Here is a 23115-nt window from a genome sequence, read left to right as displayed (position 1 = left end):
GTCGCTGGGCTCAGAAGATACTGGCAGGAACAAGAACAAGACCTAGACACCGAAATGAAATTGGTTGTTACCACGCAGTCCATAGAGGCTCAACTCGATGTATAAAAATAATAATAATAATAATAATAATAATAATAATAATAATAATAATAATAATAATAATAATACCGGGCGGTAAACTTCTACGCCACACATTTACATCTTGCGCCAATAAACCCTCTACAGGAGAAGCACTGAACTTGAAACTAGATCTACTTAAACTTTTCCTCAGAAGATGTCACCTCCTTAATTTTGTGATTGTGAAGTTTCCAGTACTGTATAAAATTCTACGAGTTTTGTTTACCATTTATCAAGAATTTTGGACTTTCTGCAACAGATGTCACTACAAAAACTATGATCATGCACCTTGGTGTGAATTGAAGGAACTTTATTTGAAGAAATTTTGTATTCTTAAGTTTGTTCTTCACTAAATTATGTTTGTTCATTTGTGGGCTGGCAATATTGATCTTTTCTTTCCGCCGGGTTTGAATTCAGCCAATCCCTAATTTCTGTAATTAATTTTCGGCCTATCAAAGGCTTCTTCTACGATTTGGTGTGCAACTTTAAGCTAGCCAATAAAAGTGAGTGGGTGTGGCTTGATTATTCATGAAAGGTCTCTAAGTTTCCCCGAGGGCTTATAAACTGCGGATTTTCACGTCTCTTGGCTATTTGAATAACATCTAACTGAGTGTGTATATGTGAAGCAGGAAGCGGTTGGTGCCTCTTTCATCAGGCAGCAGTTCTTCAGCAAGGTGATGGCCGTTTAACATTTTTATTTCTTGCTAGCTCAGCAGTTTAACCCGCAGGAAAGGTCCGAAACTTTTACCGTGTAACCTACTTTTCTAAAAATGTAATTTTCTGAGGGCTTATGTAAAAACTTCATAAAATCTGTAACCGTAATTCGGGGATAGAAAGTGATGCATACTCTCGAGCTCCCCTTCATTTTGGTTTGAGGTGACTACGTTTTGGCAACTGTCTTTTTCTTCTTCTTTAATGTTTTAAATTTCTTTCTTATACAGGTCACCTCCATAGACTGGGAATATCCCCTCTTCCATCTGCCTAGTGCCTTTTAGGTTTTAAGAATGCATGTTTAGGAGTGCTAGTACACGCCTCCAATCAACTTGGTGTTTCGGGCCAATTACCTAACCTGTTCTTTTCTGCTAAGGTCCAGTAGGTTGGGCACGAGATACCCCCGTTTCGTTTGTGTAAGTTGTGCCTTGATGGCAAGTAATTGTGAAGTATGAATGGGCTTGAAAAACTGATAACCTGTCAGCTCTTTTTTTTTCCTTTTTGCTTAACGTCGCACCGATATAGATATGTCTTATGGTGACGATGGGATAGGAAATGGCTAGGAAGTGGAAGGAAGCGGCCGTGGCCTTAATTAAGGTACAGCCCCGGCATTTTCTTGGTGTGAAAATGGAAAACCACGGAAAACCATCTTCAGGCCTGTCGACAATGGGGCTCGAACCCACTATCTGCCGATTACTGGATACTGGGCGCAGTTAAGCGACTGCTGCTATCGAGCTCGGTAGAGCTCTTTTCTAGTGTTGTAAAAGTGCCTCTGGGAGGAATGATATTGTAATTGTTGGAGGAAGGGCTCCATGTATTAGGGGATTTCTGCCCTTAAGTAAAGTTATGATCTTTGTAAATTTGAGCGTGTAGCTCAGGAAATGTAAGCGAGGGACTTGAAGCCCAGGACTTGTAGAATTCACTACCTTGTATTTTACTTGACTCATTTCTAACTTGCCTATGGGACCTGTTACATTGTTAATTGTTGATTTTTGAAATTCCAAAAAGAAAGAAGAGAAAATATAACCTTTGTTAAAGTTTTAAATTCCATTCTTGATTTTGTAGTTTGACACGTTCATCCCGGCATCCCGGCACCTTCTTTCACATCTGCGTTCCACAGATACCCCCGAACATAATAATAATAGTTACCGTGGTTTGGTGGATTAGCAGAGGTGAAAGAAGGTGCGGGGGTGAACAGGTCTCAAAATACGAAATTAAAGTTAAGATAAAATTTAACAAGGTTATATTTTCTTTTCAAGATTAAGAAATAACAAATAGAACAGGTACTCAGTAGCCGAAACACAATTCGAAAATGTACAATTACAGTGATTACAGGATTTGGGCTCCGAGAGCCAGACACACAATTCTTGAGCTATTAGCCCAACTTTACCCAAAAACAAGATTCAACAGAGGGGCAGAAAACCCCAATCATGCCCAGGAGCACTTGCTCCAAATTACACAGTAAAGCCTCCTCGAGGCACGCAGAACCAAACTTTAAGAAAGAGCAACCCGCTCTTAAGTTCAAGCCTATCAAAGGCCACACCAAAACTCCACGTTCAAGCTGTCCTCCAAGGACATAGACACAGGGGTAAAAACATCCAACCTACTGAGGCCTATTCCATAAAGAAACAGAAATATTACATGGCCTCTAGAATACAAACTTGAGCGGAGGCGTTCTTGCACTCCTAATATACTTTATATAAAACCAACTTGGCCCTAGGCCGTTACTGCAAAGGCTAATCCCATACTAGAGAGGCGACTTATAGAAGAAGACAATTTACATTACATTAAGGAAGAAACGGATGAGAAAATAAGTTCACCTCAACGCAATATGAGTGGGAGGTCGAGAGGGTTAAGCACTCTCTATCCCAATATGTAGTTCAAAAGATAGAATTGATACGAAGTGTCTTTACATTTTAGGGGAAAAGTTACATGGTAGAAAGGCTTCGGACCTGCCCCGAGAGTTAAACTGCTGAGCTAGCAAGAAAAGATGTTATTAAACGGACATTACCTGTGGCTGAACTGCTGCCCGAAGAAAGAGGCGCTTCCCGCCCCCTGCTACGTACTTTACACACTGATAGATGTTACTGAAGTGGCGCGGAGACCCGAAAATCAGCAGTTTATAAACCCTCGCGGAAAGTTCGAGGCGTTTCAGGAATGAGAACACCCTCCCACAAGAATTTTATTGGCTAGGGTTAAGCAACATATCCAAGTTGAAGAAGATACACCAGATTGGTCATAAATTAATTAAAGAAATTCGGGATTGGCTAATCTGAAACCTGGCGGAACGAAAGGATTAACATTGCCAACACAAACAATGACTGAAGGAAATTTAACAAAGAACAAACTTATGAACACAAAATTTCTCCAAAAACATAGTTCTTTCACTTCGCACTAGGGTACATAATAGTAATTCTGCGGTAGTGCCATCTGGAAGAGAATGCCACACTTCTTACTACAGGCAAAACAAAAATACATCGAAAACGACCCAGTTCAGAAACTTCAAAATTTACAAGTAGTGACACCTTCTGAGAAACTTGAAAATTAACACATTAGATAAAGTTCAGACTTCCTCCAGTAGAGGAGTTTCAACTGGCGCAAAGTTTGAATTAGCGGCGTGGAGGTGTACAGCCCGATATAATAATAATAATTAAGAAGTGCTCACAATGTACATTATGTTTGTTTAGCGTTGTCACATATTGACTTTGGTCTCTTTTGCAAAACTGCAAATGTTATCTTCCACAACACTTACAATACCGTTCACACACTTCATGGAATCTCTCATTGATGCACATATTTCTCAACTCGTAGTTTGACTGGGTACAGTCCCTTTTCGTCATCGCGTCAGTGCTGTAAAATTCCCACTAGATATCAATTCTTTTCTTGTTCTCGTCTTCTTAATGTTTGCTGAAAGGCGTCCGTTGAGTTTTTTGTGATCTCTGGTATTAGATAGTCTTCTTTTGTTAGTACGTATACAAGTCTTGATCGGGAGAATTTGTGTCCTTTTGAGTAATGATGCCTTCAATTTCTCTAGAGTTTCTAGGTCACTCATTTTTAAATGGTCCCATGTATGTTCCATTCCGTATGTTAAAACCGGCATTATTTTCTCTCGAACTGATTTACAATTGCTAATTTGTTTTGCCCCTAAGTACAATTGGTCTTTGATGCAATCTTTCCTCCTTTCCGGAGTGTCATTTGAACTGTCTTCTGGTGTTAATTGTGAATTTATTTTCTATATCTCATTCTGAAAGTATATTGCGTGTATCTCGCAACTTTTGCAGTATTGGTCCTCCTATGACGATGTCATCACCATACATGTACATCATGACTTTCTTGTCCTTCTCATGGATGATTCATGTAACATTGGATTTGCGATATTGAATAATATAGGACCCATTGGATCCCCCTGTAGTACTCCGTTCGTTTGGGTTATGCCACTGGACGTCGTGATGCCATCTGATTCCATCAGATTCTGGTCTTTGATTGCAAGTTAATGGATGATATCTATCACAGTCACATTCGCACAATTTACAAAATACAGTACATTGAGAGTTGGGATCAGGATAATGATTTATTAATAAGAACTGTGGTAGTAAACGAAGTCACAAAGCTAGTTTCAAATGGAGGATTGCGGAATCACTCAGTTAATTCACAGTTGCTTGCTGACTGAGCACTGAAAGGCATAACATTCTATAATGAAGATGTATCAAGTTAACAAGTATTAATAAATCAGAGGGTGTATTGTCTGACATTGTAATCGAAAATATTCTGTAAAATGCTGGAACATTAGCTAAATGATTGTGGTGATACCCTGCGATCAGTCAATCCGAGCCCATGAATAATGTATTCTGTCGGAAATTAAACGGTTTTCAGAACGTGCATGCCACACACTCACAGCAGGTGTGCAATGCGGCAATCAATACGCCTCAGCTGAATGCGCCAGAAAACAACTATTAGACTACCAAGACTTTCGTAATGTATTAAATTTTTACTTCAAATATATGTGACGATGGTGTTGGTTGTGGTCATTGTTTTGGGAAGAAGTACAACACGGTAACCATCATCTATTATAAGAAATGTCCATGCTTCTAGGCAGTATTAAAATAGAATGCAGACTAATTTCGGTAATAGGAACTGTTGACTAGCCTGTTCTTCCATAATGTATCAAGAGTAACATAAACTCTCTGCGTTCTGATAGACCGTTACCCTAATATTTATGCAATTTTCATAGCACAACCGTTCTGCAGTGAAGGGTATATTCGTTACTCGCTTTAGTACGTGCGCATTCTTCCGTATCTGCATCTTAAAATTCGGATTCTGATAATCAGCAATCAGAAGGAAAAAGAAAGGAGTTCAACATTTCAATGAATGAAGATATCAGTATATGAAAACTTCCTGTCTTGTAAAACGAATACCGTCGAGGTGGAAAGAGAACAAGAGTTGACCAAGGAAGGTGAGTTAGCAAAGATGAAACCGAGGAGCTTTCAATTCCAAGCCCAGCTAGGGAAATAGTATTTTACAACGTTAGCTCCAACGAGTCCCTGAGGTTCTCCTTTTGGTTACCTCTCACGACAGGCAAGGTATATCGTGGATGATTTTCACTACTCCCATCCACAAAGTGTGAATCATATGCCGGTTTCATCAAAAGTGATTAATTAGTGGTCTACATATTACGTGAATATTTAGCTCTGAACGTTTGTAACAAATGAATAAGTCCGCCACGCCACAGTTCATTAGAACATTGTCTACCAAGATGACTGCTGCCCAGCCAGATGTCCTCCATATAATGGAGTGTTACAGTGTCCTCAACAGTATCACGTGACTTTATTGACCAGGCCTGCTAATTCTCCTATCAGAAATTACCTCAATTGATCTCACGTGTCTGAATGCAACCCATCCTAGACCTCAGTCAAGGATTACCGTGAAAAAACCGGAAATCGAATCCCTGACTTCCTGATAAGAGACAGATATTCTACTCCTATACCACTGTTATGACTGAAAAGCAAACTTATAATATCACATGACTTTTAATAACAACCAGTGAACCTGCAGTTTTATGACAGGAAATAGACGTTTCGTCTTAAATATCTCACATGCTTAAACCAAATTCCGAAACGCGACCAAATTGCTGAGGAGCCAGTGATCATACCACTCGGCTATCACGCCCCGAATGAAAAATTGTTACTTCAGTGATTTCTTTACCTTTCTCTATTTTTATTTTATAAGTGGTTTAACGAGCAACTACCAGTGGAATTTGGATCACGTAGCTATCAAATAGTGGGTTCGAACACCACTTTGTTCAACCCTGAATATGGTTCTCACTGGTTTCCCATTTTCCTAACGGAGCTGCGAACGATTCTTTCCCACACCTAGCCCCATCCTATGCAATCGTCGCCATATGAACTATCTTTGTCGGTACGACGCAAAAGAGTTAATAATAATAATAATAATAATAATAATAATAATAGTAATAATAATAATAATTTTGCACATTCCGTGAATAACAAAATGAACTATTCGTTTTTCAAGGAAAATTGGAGAGGAAGTTTCGGGTCCAATACTTGAAAAATGGAAAAATGTGTGAGGAAGAATGAAGAAATGAATTCCTAATGCAGTCAACTTGTGAGTTTCACCAACAGAAGAAATTCTCTCAGTTTTAATTATTGAGTTGATAGGGTGGAAACACCTTATGGGAAAAGCTGAAAGTACCTAGGGGTTATTATAAGGAAATATCTTCATTGGAGCAGTGATGTTGACAAGGTTGTAATCAAAGGTTACAAATCTCTTTCCATTGTTGTGAGGGTATTTAGGGGTAGTAGTAAAGACTTAAAGTAGGCGCCTTATAAATGTATTGTAAGACCTCATGACCCACACCAGGACTACTTGATACGCGAACTGGAATAGATCCAAAGGAGAGCAGCGCGATAATTTCAGGGTAATTTCCGACAAAAGAGTAGTATCACCAAAATGTTGTGAAGTTTTTGCTGTTAAGACTATGGAGTGAGGAGACGAGCTGCTCGATTAAGTGGTATGCTCCCAGCTGTCATCTTAGTAGACGAATAAGGCTTAGTGGAGAGATTAAAGTCGGGAAGATCGTGTATCGGGAGGTACACCTCAAAGCCGCGCATTAAAAATTAGCGCCTAAATCAACCGCTCTATCGAACTAAAGTGGAAACTACTACAACAGGAACTTAGAACTTTAATCAGAAGATGTCACCACCGAAATATTATGTAATTTTGTTATTGTGCAGTTTTCTAGACTGAGTGAACTTCTCCTTGTTTTGTTTGCCATTCATCAAGAAGTTTGGACATTCTTCTACAGATGACACTACTAAAAGCTATGATCATGCTCTCTGGTGCAAGGTGAAGGAACTTATATTTTAAAGAAGTTTTGTATTTCTAGGTTTTTGTAATTGATTGAAGTTCATTTATTTTTGGGTTGGCAATATTTCCTTTTTCTTTCCGCCCGTTTTGAATCTGGCCAATGAGAAATTTCCTGTAATTAATTTTCAACCTATCACAGGCTTCTTGTTTGATGTTGTGTAGTACTTTTGAACACCAATAAAACAGAGATGGTGTGGCTGGCTTGGTCTTGAATTACCTCGAACCTTCCCTGAGGGTTTATAAACTGCGGCGTTTTACGTTTCTTGGTGAAAAGATCGTCGTCTATCTGAGTGTGTGCCAAGCAGGAGGCGGGCGGCCTCTTTAATCGCTCAGCAGAACATCTACAAGGTAATGGCCACATAACGTCTTTCTTTCTTGCTACCTCCGAGGGAAAGGTCAGACTCTTTAGTTATGTAACAAACGTTTCTAGAATGTAAATATTCTTCGGACTATTGTAAAAATTTCATAAAGCTTCAACTTTATATCGGGGATAGAGAGTGAATTATCCTCTCGAGCTCCCCTTCATTTTGGGTTTGAGGGGACTACGTTTTGTAACTGTTTTTCGTTCTGTAATGTGTTAAAGTGAATTCTATACGAGTCACCTCAGTAGTTTGAGAATAGCCCCTGTTTCATCGGCCTAGAGCCCTTTATGTTTTTTACTGTTTATTATCTTGGAGTGCAGGGTACGCCTCCATTCATTTTGTGTTTGGGTCAGTTATTTAACCTGTTTCTTTTCTATGAAGGTCCCCGTAGGTAGGGTATTAAATACCCCTGTATAAATATTTTTTCAAATCGTAAGTTGTGCCTTGAGAGGCCAGTGATTGTAAGTTTATGTTGCCTCGAGTGAGCTGAAAGGAACGGAGAGCCTGTTAGCTCTTTTCAAATTTTGTAATTGGAAAGATTGCCTCTGGGAGGCTTGAGATTGTATTTAGGGAGCACATGCTCTTGAATTAAGCGGATTTCTGTCCTTAGATAAATGATCCCTTAGTTGGATTAAAGATTGTGTAAACTGGATCCGGTATCTCTGGAATTATTAAACGAGGGGCTTGAAGCCCAGAATCTGTCAAGTTCACTAATCTTGTATTTTCCTTGAGTTGTTTTAAAGTTGTCATTGCACCTGATGTTTCATTATTATAAAAAAATTGTTAAGTTTGAATTTCTGAAAATATAACCTTCAGTTTAAGTTTTAAAATAATTTTGATATTGAAGTTGGACCCATTCAAACCCGCACCTTCTTTTACCATCTCTGCGTTCCACAGAAACCCCGGAACAGATCGTATTAAGATAAATTTGGAATTCAAGATGGCAGACTGCAGCAAATACTCATTCATGGGTAGAGGAATTAGGTAATGGAAAATTTTATCCAGAGAAATATTCGATAAATTTCCAAGTTGCCTGAAATCATTTATGAAAGTTATAGGTTATAAAATAATAATTAATGGTGTGCATCCTCTCTAGAGGCCAGATGCAAGTCTTTCGAGTTGACGCGTATAGCGGCCTGCCTGTCTGCGTGGATGCCGCCCTAGCTGTGTTGAATTCTTTCTTTCTTTCTTTCTTTCTTTCTTTCTTTCCTCCTTTCTTTCTTTCTTCCTTTGTTTCTTTCTTTTTTCATTCTTTCTTTCCTTCTTAGTCTGCTTACCGTCCAGGATTGGATTTTTTCTTGGACTCAGTGAGGGATCTCACCTCAATCGCCTCAAGGGCAGTACATGAACGTTAATCACTTGGTCGAGGATACAAATGGGAAGAAGAACGGGTACAACGCCCAGGCGGTATCACTTGGTATGCTGAAGAGGGGCCTTCCGGGCGATTGGATGATTGGAAAGGATAGGCAGAAAAGAGGGAAGAAAGTGGCCGTGGCCTTGAGTTATGTACCATCCCGGCATTTGTGTGGAAAATAATTGAGATACCACTGAAGACCACTTCGGGGATGGCTGAGATGGGAATCGAACCCCTTCTTCTCAGTTGATTCCTCGAGGCTGAGTGTAACCCGTTTCAGTCCCAGTTTGTTCTGTTTATCTTCATATTGCGATATTTCCTACTTTTAAAGACACCACTCTAACATATTTCTCAACTAATATGATTCCAAGCTATCTCTCCACTGACACCTCGTAATATACCTCATAGTAGAGCAGCTTGTCTCCTTTCTGTCAAGTCTTCCCAGATAAAACTTTGCAACAAACTAGTAACGTTACTGATTTATCGGAAGTCACCCAGAAAATATCGAGCTGCTGTACTTTGGATTTTTCCAGCTTTTGAATCAAATTATCCTCCTTTGTGTCCCATAGTGTACCCGCCCCCTACCCAAAAGGGCTCCGCCATATCTACAGGGCGTTTACGGGTTAAAAAATAATAAAATAGGCGCTTATATAACATTACCTTAATGGCATACACGGTAGGAGGAACGGGGCATACTTAACTACAATGAGCACACGATCAGATTAAAGTTTAAGTTAATATAAGCTGTTCATTAGACCTTGATGACGATGCGAATAACGCATCTACATTCACAAATGAATTACATTAATTATTAACAATTGTTGTGGTTTATTATCGACTTGTATTCGTGTGTGATGGATCCGAGTATTGTTTATCGCAAAGCGATTTGCCGTGACCTGAAACGAACGGAAACATTTACCATAAACACGGAGGGTATATGCCATTATTAACAAATTCAATTAACATTCATGCAACAAGTCTGAGCGAACCATATACTAAATACACACAGTTATTTCCCAACGAAATACCATTAAAGAAATTATATAAATGTGGAACAAACTCCCGGGTTTGAACCAACTCTCACTAGAATGCAATTCGCCGCGTCGATGGGTCAGAACCATCGCCGACGCTAATTATAGTCACAACATGTCACACAAAACAACATAAGAATCACATATTTTATACCATAAACACGTGAGACACCCCACTCTTCATTCTAGCATTGTGGAATACCAATGCCGGCATAGGGAACTGAACTGACAATCCCTTGGGGTGAAAGTAGGATACTGAAATCCCTAGCTAAATTATACTCAAATGAGTAACAACAGGAATCTTACAAATACTAATATCAATCACCGTGTCATTTATTAGCGAATGCTTCATTTTGGCGTGATGAATATTTCCCATTATTAGTCGATTTCTCACCTTTCTACAGAGGCGGACACACACACAAGAAAGCACGTCTGTTTGCAAGGTCAGACGTATCCACCCCCTACCAGGGCGGTCAATAGCCTTGGCCTCCAGAATTCAGATTTCATTAATTTTTACATCGTAGATAATCAAGTTGGCTAGTCTGAATTCATGGAGGTTTCCATAGTTCGTTTCGAAAAAGTTGGCTTCCCCTCATTCTCCTAGTCGTGGGAAAGGGATGTCTTCTCTCGAGTTACGTCATGGTGAATCCCCGATTGCAGCCTCACCCGAGTCTAGCTGGGCTGTGTTTCCGCGGCGGGTTCCAGCTACACAAAGGAAGATATTGCGCAATAGGTCGCAGGTAATGAAATCCTGTAGAATAAATTTAAAAGGCTCATATTACCTGTCTAAATTATATGGATATTAATTAGTTCTAGTGTTATTCCCTCAAAGATCATTGCGTCTGTAATTTCAAACACCACTATTAACGAGAGGTCCTGGGTCATGCCCTGTCGGGTGCAATACACTGGCACTATACTCTATTTGGGGTCTTATATGCCCTATCCTTTACATGCTTACAACAACCTCTGCATACCCTCGTGACCATGTGCAGAGATCTGCACCTTTTGTTCGCTATCCCGTTTATAAGGAGGAAGCACCGCATACCCAGAATATCCCCATCTTCGTTGATTAAATGTAATTTACACTATGTACTTATACCTGGTAGTTCACCAGCCCCTTATTGTTCGGAGATAGACAAGCCAACTAACGCATATAACGTAAAGATCCTTATAATTTAGTTTTATGAATACGAAATCGTCTCTGTGGTGTAGTGTTTAGTGTGATTAGCTGCCATTCCCTGACGCCCGGGTTTGATTCCCGGCTCTGCCACGAAATTTGGAAAGTGGTACGAGGGCTGGAAAGGGGTCCACTCAGATTCGGGGGTCAACTGAGCATAGGGGGATCGATTTGCACCTCAGCCATCCTTGAAGTGGATTTCCGTGGTTCCCTACTTCTCCAGGCGAATGCCGAGTTGGTACCTAACTTTAGGGCACGGCCGCTTCCTTCCCCCTTCCTTGTCTATCCCTTCCAATAGTCCCATCACCCACAAGGCCCCTGTTCAGTATAGCAGGTGAGGCCGCCTGGGCGATTCACTGGGTCTCCTCCCCAGTTGTATCCCACGACCCAATGTCTGAAGCTCCAGGACACTGCCCTTGAGGCGGTAGAGGTGGGATCCCAAACAGCTTGGCTGATGCAACAACAGAGACGCGTGACTTAGCCACCTTAGCTACCATGAGCTTCAATGCATAGCTAGTATGTTTTAGTCCTTATAGACCAGCGGTTTCCAAATGGCGGCCCGCGAAGCGATTTTTGCGGCCCGAAAAAGCACTGTAAGAAATAATGTGAAGAAAAGTCACAAAAATATTTATTAACTCGCTCAAAAACGTATTAATTTTTATACACCTTACAGGCCCACGTTAGAACTAATTATTCGTTAATACTAGTTCCTTTTTTCAAGTATTCACTTGTTCTCAACAGATAATTTTTGATTTTAAAACATTTAAAATCCAAATTTCAAGTAATAAGGTTATTATTTTTGCGTCCCACTGACTACTCTTGATGGTTTCCGGAGACGCCGAGGTGTCGAAATTTTGTCCCACAGGAGTTCTTTTATATGCCATTAAATATACCGGAACGAGGCTGACGTATTTGAGCACCTTCATATACCACCGGATTGAGCCAGAATCGAACCTGCCAAGCTGGGATCAGAAGGCCAGCGCCTCAACCGTCTCAGCAACTCAGCCCGGTTCCACATATCACCCTTTTATTTAATTTTAAAATAATGTTTTAAGCAATCAAAATTAACTATGCATATTATTTTATAATGGAGCTTCTGTACTATTTGCAGAATTTTACGAAAACTGGCCTATTCAAGTGCGGCCCGCGAACACGACTAAGGTTTCCAAAATGGCCCTCGAGCCCTTACAAATTGGAAACCCCTGTTATAGACAGTTCCCGTCCAAACGTAACATAGCGTTACTCCCAGTTACGATCATTTGCCAAATTTATTATAGTTTAAGCAATATAATTCCTAGCATATTCGTGAGCATTATATAAACGGTATTGTTGTACTAAGGCCATTAAGAAGCAGGTACTAATGTTTTTCGGATGACTTTCTTATACGCGTTAGTTGGGTTACCTATCTCCGAAAAAGTAAGGAGCTGGTGAACCATTCGGTATGTTACTTCTATACAAATTTGCACCTTTGCATTCCTATACAAGGATGCACTCGTATCTTTTGTGGATGACTCCCTTAACGTATAGCCTACAAATAAATGTGATGCACACATACACACAAACACGAACACATACTTATTTTATATTGTTACGTGCTCAATCGGGCGTCAGCTCTGTCCTAGTCTCCTTCGGTGTTTCCTGAACGGGATTATTATTACTTTTTTGCTAGTTGCTTTACGTCGCACCGATACAGATAGGTCTTATAGCGACGATGGGATAGGAAAGGCCTAGGAGTTTGAAGGAAGCGGCCGTGACCTAATTAAGGTACAGCCCCCAGCATTTGCCTGGTGTGAAAATGGGAAAGCACGGAAAGCCACCTTCAGGGCTCCCGACAGTGGAATTCGAACCCAGTATCTCCCGGTTGCAAGCTCGCACGGCCAACTCGCCCGGTGACGGGATTATTGGGGCATACCGGAGACCACCTCTCTTCGTATCGTGCTTTCGTCTGGTTTTCCGAGGGCCTTCTGGAACAAGAACAGTAAATGTTCCCTCTCTCTCCCCGAAGATTCCAATATTTCATCACCCGAGATGTAAATACAGGATCGCCGCGATTAATGACTGGTTGTTGTGTTGAAATATGGAGTGTGTGGAGGATGTTGCACCACAGTCAGTGTCTAAGTATCGTCGTCTTGCAATACTGAGGTCTGTGTGTGCACTGCCCTGGATTACTGAGCACTGTGTGTCGAGCCCGATTGAGTGTGTTGTGGTGTTCAGCAGTCCGCCTCTGAGGTGTAGTGGTTAATGTGATTAGCTGCCACCCCCAGAGGCTCGGGTTCGATTCCTAGCCCTGTCACCAAATTTAAAAAGTGGTACGAGGACTGGAACGGGCTCCACTCAGCCTCGGGAGAATTGCGAGTACATCCAAAGTGAATTTCACAGAAATGTTCTAGCATGAATAACAATTGATATCGTACATATAATACTAATTTATTATCAGTTCCTTGGTTATAAAAGTATCGGAGGTATCCCTCCGTGACGATTTCACTTGTAGCGAGCTAGTGACTGTCGGTTTTGAGCCACGTAGTTGTCAGCTCCCCTTCTGGAAGTAGGCTAATTGGCTCAAAACCCACTGTCGGCATCTCTGAACATGCTTTGTCGGGGATTCCCATTTTCACACCAGGCAAATTTTGGTTATTTACCTTATTTAAAGGCACGGTCGGTTCCTCACTACTCCTAGCACTTTCCTATCCCATCGTCGCCATAAGATGTATCTGCGTCGGAGCGATGTAAAGAAAATTATAATTTCAATTAACTTTAACTTATAAATTCCGCTACCGAGTCCTGCGTGACGTATCTCCTCTTTTTCGTCCGTTTAGTTATTTTATTGCTGGAAGTGATGATGATCTGTCGTTACAGGAACCACCAGACAACTCCGTTCATTAACTGTGCAATAGTAATGCAAAAGGTGCAACAAGGATTTTGTTTCCCCGTTTCTCTCGGCACAGGACTGTAGAACTTTCCTGGAACAGTTTGGTTCTTGCAGCAGCTTGAACACGCAGAGCTGCTCGATGCTAACCTGACAAGTAAAGGATGACAAGTGGTTCCTAAAATTGTGTCAGATGAGCTTAAAGTATTCAATGCAAATCGCAAGTAGTCTACATTTTTAGTTTTATTTGTTGATAATTTCTATTGGACAGTGCAAAATTAAAATCGGTGGAAATTATGGCCGTTTCTAGGAATATTTCCACTGTACCTAAAAAATCACTGGTAATTATTTCCTAGCCTTAGCAAGGGCGTACTAATATTCTAATCTTCATCTTATATTTCGACACATGTCTTTATTTTTCCTGACAATAACCATCTACATTGTTTTTTCTCTTAACCTTGGCCGTTTCCAGAAACAACCTTTCCTTGATTTGTTTCCTCACGACCTGGACTTATCGGAAACTTCCCACATTTAAAAATACGCGACGGATTCACGGGTTGTCTTATTACGTGCCAAACCCAACTCCACAATTAACCCTAGCCTGTCGACAAGAATATTCCACACCGGGCGAGTTGGCGGTGCGCGTAGAGGCGCGCGGCTGTGAGCTTGCATCCGGGAGATAGTAGGTTCGAATCCCACTATCGGCAGCCCTGAAGATGGTTTACCGTGGTTTCCCATTTTCACACCAGGCAAATGCTGGGGCTGTACCTTAATTAAGGCCACGGCTGCTTCCTTCCAACTCCTAGGCCTTTCCTATGCCATCATCGCCATAAGACCTATCTGTGTCGGTGCGACGTAAAGCCCCTAACAAAAAAAAAAAAAAGAAAAGAATATTTCACCCTGTTGCAACAGTCTTTCTAGAACAAAGACGATCTCCCATCTATGATTTTACATTTCATTAAATATGTATATATTATTATTATTATTATTATTATTATTATTATTATTATTATTATTATTATTATTATTATTATTATTATTTCTTTCTCCGTTAGCGTCCTCAAGGTACCACGTGATAACGTTAATGCTTCATCCTTTGTTGTTCCTTCTGTTTCCCCAATTCTCGTTCATCTGCTTACCATGTCTCTACCTCCCCTCCTCGGACCATTTTGAGCCTGTTCTCTTCATATCCGGACCTTGGAATCATTCCATTTTTAAAAATCTCGCACTCTGTTGCTGCTTCTTATCTTATATTGTTTCTTTCCAAATCTGTCTTGACTTCATGAATTCAGGTTATAGTTGATTTCTTGTTCCAAGATGTGTGAAGATCTGTTCAGTTAACTTCTTCTTCTTCCTCTTATGATGATGATGATGATGATGATGATTATTATTATTATTATTATTATTATTATTATTATTATTATTATTATTATTATTATTATTATTATTATTATTATTATTATTACAATAAATCGCAAGTTTATTGTTATTGATAGGTGAAGAGATTAAATTTTTACGGCTGCAAAACTCACTTCGATGAAAGGTTTTCAAAATGCAGATATCTAGAATGCGCAATGTTCACAATATTTAAATACAGAATGGTCGTAAGGAACGTGAACCTGGTGTATGACCGGCTTGAGAGCGCCAGGGGAGGGGCTTGAGCAAGCACGCTACGGTGACACTCGCTGAAACCCACAATGTGTTTGTGTCTGATGCTCATTTCTCGGTGTGGCTCTCATGCCATCTGCAGATTCAGCAACACCATCTCGCGAAGACCATTTGAAATCGCCCGCGAAGCGAGATATTGACGTATATATATTTTCAAATTACTCATCAGTATGGCCAACTCTATAATGCTCGTATACTCGCTTCACATTGTTTCCAACCGCACTGTACAGATATGTTGAGAATTTTTTTCAGTTTGCTTTACGTCGCACCGACAAAGATAGGTCTTACGGCGACCATGGGATAGGAGTTAGAAGGAAGGGGCCGTTAAGGTGCCGCCACAGAATTTGGCTGGTGTGAAAATTGCAAACCACTGAAAACCATTTTCAGGGCTGCCGATAGTTGTGTTCGAACCCATTACCTCCCGGATGCAAACTCACAGTTACGCGACCTTAACCGCACGGCCAACTCGCCTGGCATTATGTTGAGGACATCAGCGATTATCATAATAGGAGATCGCTTTGTTTGGAAAAAATATCGAAGGCTGCTATTTCCTTACCAGACATATGTAGGCTACTCTTCAACATAACAATGCGTTGAATATCAACCCAAATAAAGTAAGGATGCCAAAACATATCAAAGGATATTCCACCCGATTGTTTGTCATCCTGCAATCAGACAGTGTCAGCTGGAAATCATGTTGTAACCGACATTGACTTTGATGCGGAATAATGATTAACTTCATATGTACTTACTATAGTCCGTCTCCGTGGTGTAGTGGTTAGTGTAATTAGCTAGCATACCCGGAGGCCCGGGTTCGCTTACCTGCTCTGCCACGAAATTTGAAAAGGGGTGCGAGAACTGGAACGGGGTCCACTTGGGCTTAGGAGCTCAGATGCATAGAGCGGGTTCGATTCCCACCTCAGACGTCCTCGAAGTGCTCTTCCGTGGTTTTCCACTTATTCTCCAGGCAAATGCCGCGATTGTACCTAATTTAAGGCCACGACCACTTCCTTTCCTCTTTGTAGCCTATCATTCCCGATCATACCATCCCCCAACAATGCTGTTGTTCAGAATTGCAGATGAGGCCGCCTGGGGTATTTACTGATCGTCCTTCCCAGTTGCGTTACCGACCAAGTGTCTCACGCACCAGAACACTGCCCTTGAGTCGGTAGATTGGTATCGCTTACTGAGTCCGAGGGAAAAGCCAAGCCTGGATCGTAAACGTATTACATAATAATAATAATAATAATAATAATAATAATAATAATAATAATAATAATAATAATAATAATAATAATAATAATAATAATAATAATAATAATAATAATAACTAAAAGTTTGAACGTATTATTTTAGTTTGATTGTAATATTTTCCAGCCCTGAGCTGCATGGGTAGCATGACTGCGTCTTACCCGGAGGCCCCGGGTTCGATTCCCGCGAGGTCAGGAAATTTTACATCGGTCTGAGGGCTAGTTCGAGGTCCACTCAGCCTACTTGATTACAGTTGAGAAGCTATCTGATGGTGAGATGGCGTCCCCAGTCTATAAGATCAAGAATAACGACCGAGAATATTCGTCGTTCTGACCACACAACACCTTGTAATCTGCAGTCCTTCGGGCCGAGCAACGGTCGCTTCGTAGGCGATAAACCTTCGGAGCTTTGCACCATGGGACTTGGCTTCGTTTGGTTCGGTTTGGTAATAATATTTAGTCTGCCAGCAAGTCGGCTGCACTATGTAGTATATTACGTACCTCGTAGATATCCGTCCTAACTAGCACTGGCTAGTAAAATATTCTGTTGTAATCGACAACTGTTGAAGGAAGAAACATCATGGTTCTGACAGATGTGTCTATTAACTGAGAGGAGTGAATAAATAAATAAATAAATTAATTAAATAAATAAATAAATAAATAAATAAATAAATAAATAAATAAATAAATAAATGAATATTTTCTCCAATTTAATATACAGAATGTCCTTGAAAAAGATTCTAATATTTACAGACGCTGCAGCACGCAACAAACGAATGAAAAAGGATCCATACAATGGTCCCAAACCCAATATCTTCTGAGTTATGGTCCGCTACCACTACCAATAAGGGGCTGTCTGGACGAGGCGGTAAAGGCGTTCTCGGTTCGCCCGGAAGGACGTGGGTTCGAATCCCCTTCAGGAGGTCGTGAAATTTAAGAAACGGAATTTCCACTTCCGCAGGTGCATACTGCATCCGTTCCCTACCCAGAGAGTCTCCGGCGATACATCTATAGGATAGCTAACTGGGTTGAAATCAGGTGGGCATCAAATATATATAAATAACTTAGAAGCATAAAGGGTAGGAGAATATGGGTGTCATAACAACTAACGAATGAGAACGCTCTTTAAATTTTAAAAATCCAAGAGGTGTATTTTAATCCTGATGATGATGAAAAATGACGTGAATATACAAGGCGAATACATAAATCGAATGTCAAATAATTTTCGATTGTTGGTAATTATTTACATTAAAGGATAAAACCGAGTACTACCATTCACTAAAGAACTATTTAATGACTTCAGCACTGAAGCTATTACCAATTTCACTGGTAAAAACACAATCATAATACTTACATGTAAGCAAATCTGAGTGACACTTAATCTAACATAAATCGATTTCCCATTGGCATAAACTTAGATAATATAATAAAAACATCATAAGCTTCAAAAGTCTTGGGTTCGGATCGATCCCCGACCCATACATACAAAGACACACCGCACCAATAGTAGACACCATGGTTGACTCTAAATGATATCACAACACAATTAAACACATAAACACTCACGAGAAGTACACAATTTTTATACACAAGAAGGTAAAACGCTAGTCATCTGTCCCAAAATTGTGAGACTGCTGTTCACACACCCAGAGCCATACGTGGAATCCACGACGTCTGCAGGGAACCTGAAATCCCTACTAAAGATTTTATTTTCGTGAAAACAATAAAGAAAAAGAAGACTGGGTCTTTGATTTCTTAAGTCTGTCTAAGTGGGCTGAGGAAATAAATCAATTAGCACTCCCCTTAGGGACAAAAAACATGATGGACTGCAATTTCACAGTGCGATATCTAAGGTACCAAAAGTAGACGAGAGGATCGCTCGTAAATACGGGTTCCCCCGGTCTGCCACCCTTTCGGCTGGGTCAGTGGCAGCGGGACAACTTACTGCTATCAAAGGGAAAACTATTTCGTCCCTTTAAAATATATCGTTTTCATATCAAATCGCAATACAAAAGTAACACCCTCGTTACAGTGAGGTGATTCATAATTCGTCTCTCAATTCATAAGCCTCCATATGTGTACAATCACAATCTGACTTCAAAAATTCACACGCTGAGTCCTGACTTCAAATCCGTCTTAACATCGTCGCCTGATGCATTTGTCAGCAAACTATTTCCTTATCTACGCATACAATATTTCACACAGCTGGTCCGATAGTATTCCAGCAAACACAGAAATCTAAATACCAAAACACCTGTCTCTATTATTAACGTTATTATTATCATGGATCCTTTAAAATGGTCTTAATCTTGACCCGATGGGCCTACGTGACTTACATAGTCACTAATTTGTCACTATACACTTACATCATAACAACACAAATTCACACGTTAATTAAAAACAAGCACAATAGTATCTTCACATGATTCAAAGTGTAAGTAGGGTATTACAGTTATCGAATCACGCCTTAAAAACGAACAAAATACGACATTGAAAATGGGCCTTCGCTAAATGTTATTGGAGGTCTGGGCGATTTCACAGCTACATTTCTTCTTTTACACAGTTTAATATACGCTAGTAATACTTGGCATGCATGATAGATCCACCGGTTGAATACCAGCCCCTCTTACACAATCCATCCCAAAAACTAATGAAACTAACCATTATATTCCAAACAACTACACAGAAACGTAACGTCAAATAAAATGAAAAGAAGAGCAAACCTCCCCACAAACAAATTTACCCATATCTACAAGTTACGTCACTCAGACGTGTCACTAAATAAACTCTGTGCCATGCCTTTGCACATTTACAATGTAATAAACTAAAATTCTTATCAACTAATAGCTATAGCATTATACAAATAATTCTCCGTACTCCCAACGTCATGCATAATAGAATGGTATTAGTCAGCCTTATTGTCCCTGAATAACACCTCGGTCAGCTACGGGACGTCCATCTTGCGGTTTTTAGTGGTGATTCATGTCCATGTTTATAACCTTTGATTCCATCAGCTGGCTGCGACTGCTAACTCCATCACCCTTGGCATTGGAAATCTTCAGTATCTGGACACAGGTACACACACAGTTAATGCACATTCCCTTCATCTGTGTCACCGCGCTGTAATCGACCCGATCTTTTATTCAGTGTCCCGGAATCATATAAATTAATACAGGGTATTTCGACACGTACCGTACAGCTTATTGGTTACCCGACTGTGAGTTAAACCATGTATCGTTGCTCATAGTAATGATTGTACTGTTACATAGAGCCTCCTTAAATTACTGGGACATCATTATCATTGATAAAATGGGTAGTGGACCATAACTCCAAGATATTCGATTTGCGTCCAATGTTCATAGGACCTTTTTCCTTCATTCGTAGTGTGCTTCCTCCAGTGTAAATAATGGAAATCTTCTCAGTGACATACTGTATAATCTGTTGCAGTTTTTCTAGACATTGTTCATTTACATAATTAAGTTTTCGAGACTTTATCATTTAATTCAGTTTCTTTTTTGTCTCGTGAACATGTTTATACTTTAGATCTGTGTCATCCTTGCGTCATGTTATTATATTGCAGTTTCATACACAATAGCAGATGACGTCCTATTAACGATACTGTGAGGGATAATCCGTAAATATGCAATAGCCTTCTGTCATGCAGAAAGTCTTATGTAGATACATTTTACGTTGTAACGTTATGTAGTCAAAGGCAAGGACGTCGTGTTAAAGATGATTAAACTTTAAAAATACGTTGTCATATTAGTAGCGGAGCTCGCCTTTAGCAGATAATTGAGATCACACACATGACTTGATCCCAGTGGGGTTTAAAATAAACTCTCCTCTTCAAACAAACTGTTGTGTATCGCCGGAAATAAAGCTGACCTCTTCTCTTTTTCTGCTCAGCTGATCGTGCTGTGACCTTAACAAGGGGCAGAGAAGGTATAGACGGACAGACAGCTGTGAACAAACAGTTTAATGGTGAGGATGCAGTTTTCAATCAAGATCCCCCTGTGGTTGGGGGCGGTAGTGTAGAAACTTGGTAACCACTGCCGCTCGTAAGAGGTGACCAGAGGCTCTGAACTTTAATAAAATAATAATAATTGTCTTATTGGATTTACGTCCCACTAACTACTTCGGAGACGCCGAGTTTCCGGTATTTAGTCCCGCAGGAGTTCTTTTACGAGCCAGTAAATCTACCGACACGAGGCTGTAGTATTAGACCACCGCACTGAGCCACTATGGATCCTGCCAAGTTGTGGTCAGAAGGCCAACACCTCAACTCAGCCCGGCGCTTTGAAGGTTTGGGCCTCGGTTTTCAACCACGGTTATCTTATCTGAACCTGGTATTGTTTCCACGTACTTGTGCCAGACTCCTCACTTTCATCTATCCTATCAGACCTCTCTTGGTCAACTCTTGTTCTTTTCTAACCCGATGGTATTCTGTTTGCGAGGTCTAGAGAAAATTTCATTCTCACGCCATCTGTGCTCCTTGTCATTCTTTCACTGATATCTCCACTTTTCGAAGATCAGACTTATTCCATTTTTTCTGTGAGGATTGTTGCCCAGGTGTACTTCTGGAGGAAACAAAAGTCACCAGCACCATCACCACAACTGTCAATCAAGAAGCTACTGACAGTGATACAACTCTTTAGTTCCAATATTGTATCTGTAGCAGAATGGTTCTTCGTGTTCTTTCTAGAGAGTTAGGATATACATAGATAGATTTACATTATTTAACCAGTTATAGATAATTCAATAACACATTATGTGCAACAAATACACCTTAAATAAATAAAAACGAATCTCCTTAGTAATTACTATGATTAAAATGAATCAGGATATATTTATATAAACATATTTACACATATGTATATAGAGAGGATCTCACATTCTTGAGATGGTTAGGGCACGTCTAAATTTGGAGGGTGGGGGTGTTGAATAAAAATGTCCGCTGATTCATCCACCTTATTGAGTGATTTTTTGTGTCTGTCTTACGGGGACCTGGATATGAGAACCTACTTACACGTTCATTAATATAAGATAAGATAACTTAATAACTTAAATCTGGGTTCCATTATCACCTTTTCTCATATCAGGCTCATCTATAAATGCTTTTTACACTGACTGACAGAGCAAATGCAACACCAAGAAGGAGTGGTCAGAACTTTATGCCAATTGCAGGGTAGACTGACGTCACTGAGGTATGCTCATGATGTGAAATGCGCCGCTGTGCTGCGCACGTAGCGAACGATAAATGGGACACGGCGTTGGCGAATGGCCCACTTCGTACCGTGATTTCTCAGCCGACAGTCATTGTAGAACGTGTTGTCGTGTGCCACAGGACACGTGTATAGCTAAGAACGCCAGGCCGCCGTCAACGGAGGCATTTCCAGCAGACAGACGACTTTACGAGGGGTATGGTGGTCGGGCTGAGAAGGGCAGGTTGGCCGCTTCGTCAAATCGCAGCCGATACCCATAGGGATGTGTCCACGGTGCAGCGCCTGTGGCGAAGATGGTTGGTGCAGGGACATGTGGCACGTGCGAGGGGTCCAGGCGCAGCCCGAGTGACGTCAGCATGCGAGGATCGGCGCATCCGCCGCCAAGCGGTGGCAGCCCCGCACGCCACGTCAACCGCCATTCTTCAGCATGTACAAGACACCCTGGCTGTTCCAATATCGACCAGAACAATTTCCCGTCGATTGGTTGAAGGAGGCCTGCACTCCCGGCGTCCGCTCAGAAGACTACCATTGACTCCACAGCATAGACGTGCACGCCTGGCATGGTGCCGGGCTAGAGCGACTTGGATGAGGGAATGGCGGAACGTCGTGTTCTCCGATGAGTCACGCTTCTGTTCTGTCAGTGATAGTCACCGCAGACGAGTGTGGCTTCGGCGTGGAGAAAGGTCAAATCCGGCAGTAACTGTGGAGCGCCCTACCGCTAGACAACGCGGCATCATGGTTTGGGGCGCTATTGCGTATGATTCCACGTCACCTCTAGTGCGTATTCAAGGCACGTTAAATGCCCACCGCTACGTGCAGCATGTGCTGCGGCCGGTTGCACTCCCGTACCATCAGGGGCTGCCCAATGCTCTGTTTCAGCAGGATAATGCCCGCCCACACATAGCTCGCATCTCCCAACAGGCTCTACGAGGTATACAGATGCTTCCGTGGCCCGCGTACTCTCCGGATCTCT

General features: G+C 41.0%; 1 protein-coding gene across 1 annotated transcript in view; it reads left to right on the top strand.

Moving 5' to 3' along the window:
* LOC136872326 (opioid-binding protein/cell adhesion molecule-like) overlaps positions 1-17741 on the top strand; it is a 518060-nt gene extending 500319 nt beyond the window's left edge. Inside the window, exon 5 of the mRNA XM_068227439.1 lies at positions 17674-17741. Within this exon, the coding sequence (XP_068083540.1) occupies positions 17674-17741 (68 nt within the window). The remainder of the gene's footprint in view (positions 1-17673) is intronic.
* Positions 17742-23115: the final 5374 nt, after the last annotated feature.

Source organism: Anabrus simplex, chromosome 4, assembly GCF_040414725.1.
Source record: "Anabrus simplex isolate iqAnaSimp1 chromosome 4, ASM4041472v1, whole genome shotgun sequence".
Taxonomy (NCBI): Eukaryota; Metazoa; Arthropoda; class Insecta; order Orthoptera; family Tettigoniidae; genus Anabrus; species Anabrus simplex.
The sequence above is the reverse complement of the archived record's forward strand: the minus strand, read 5'-3'. Positions and strand labels throughout refer to the sequence as shown.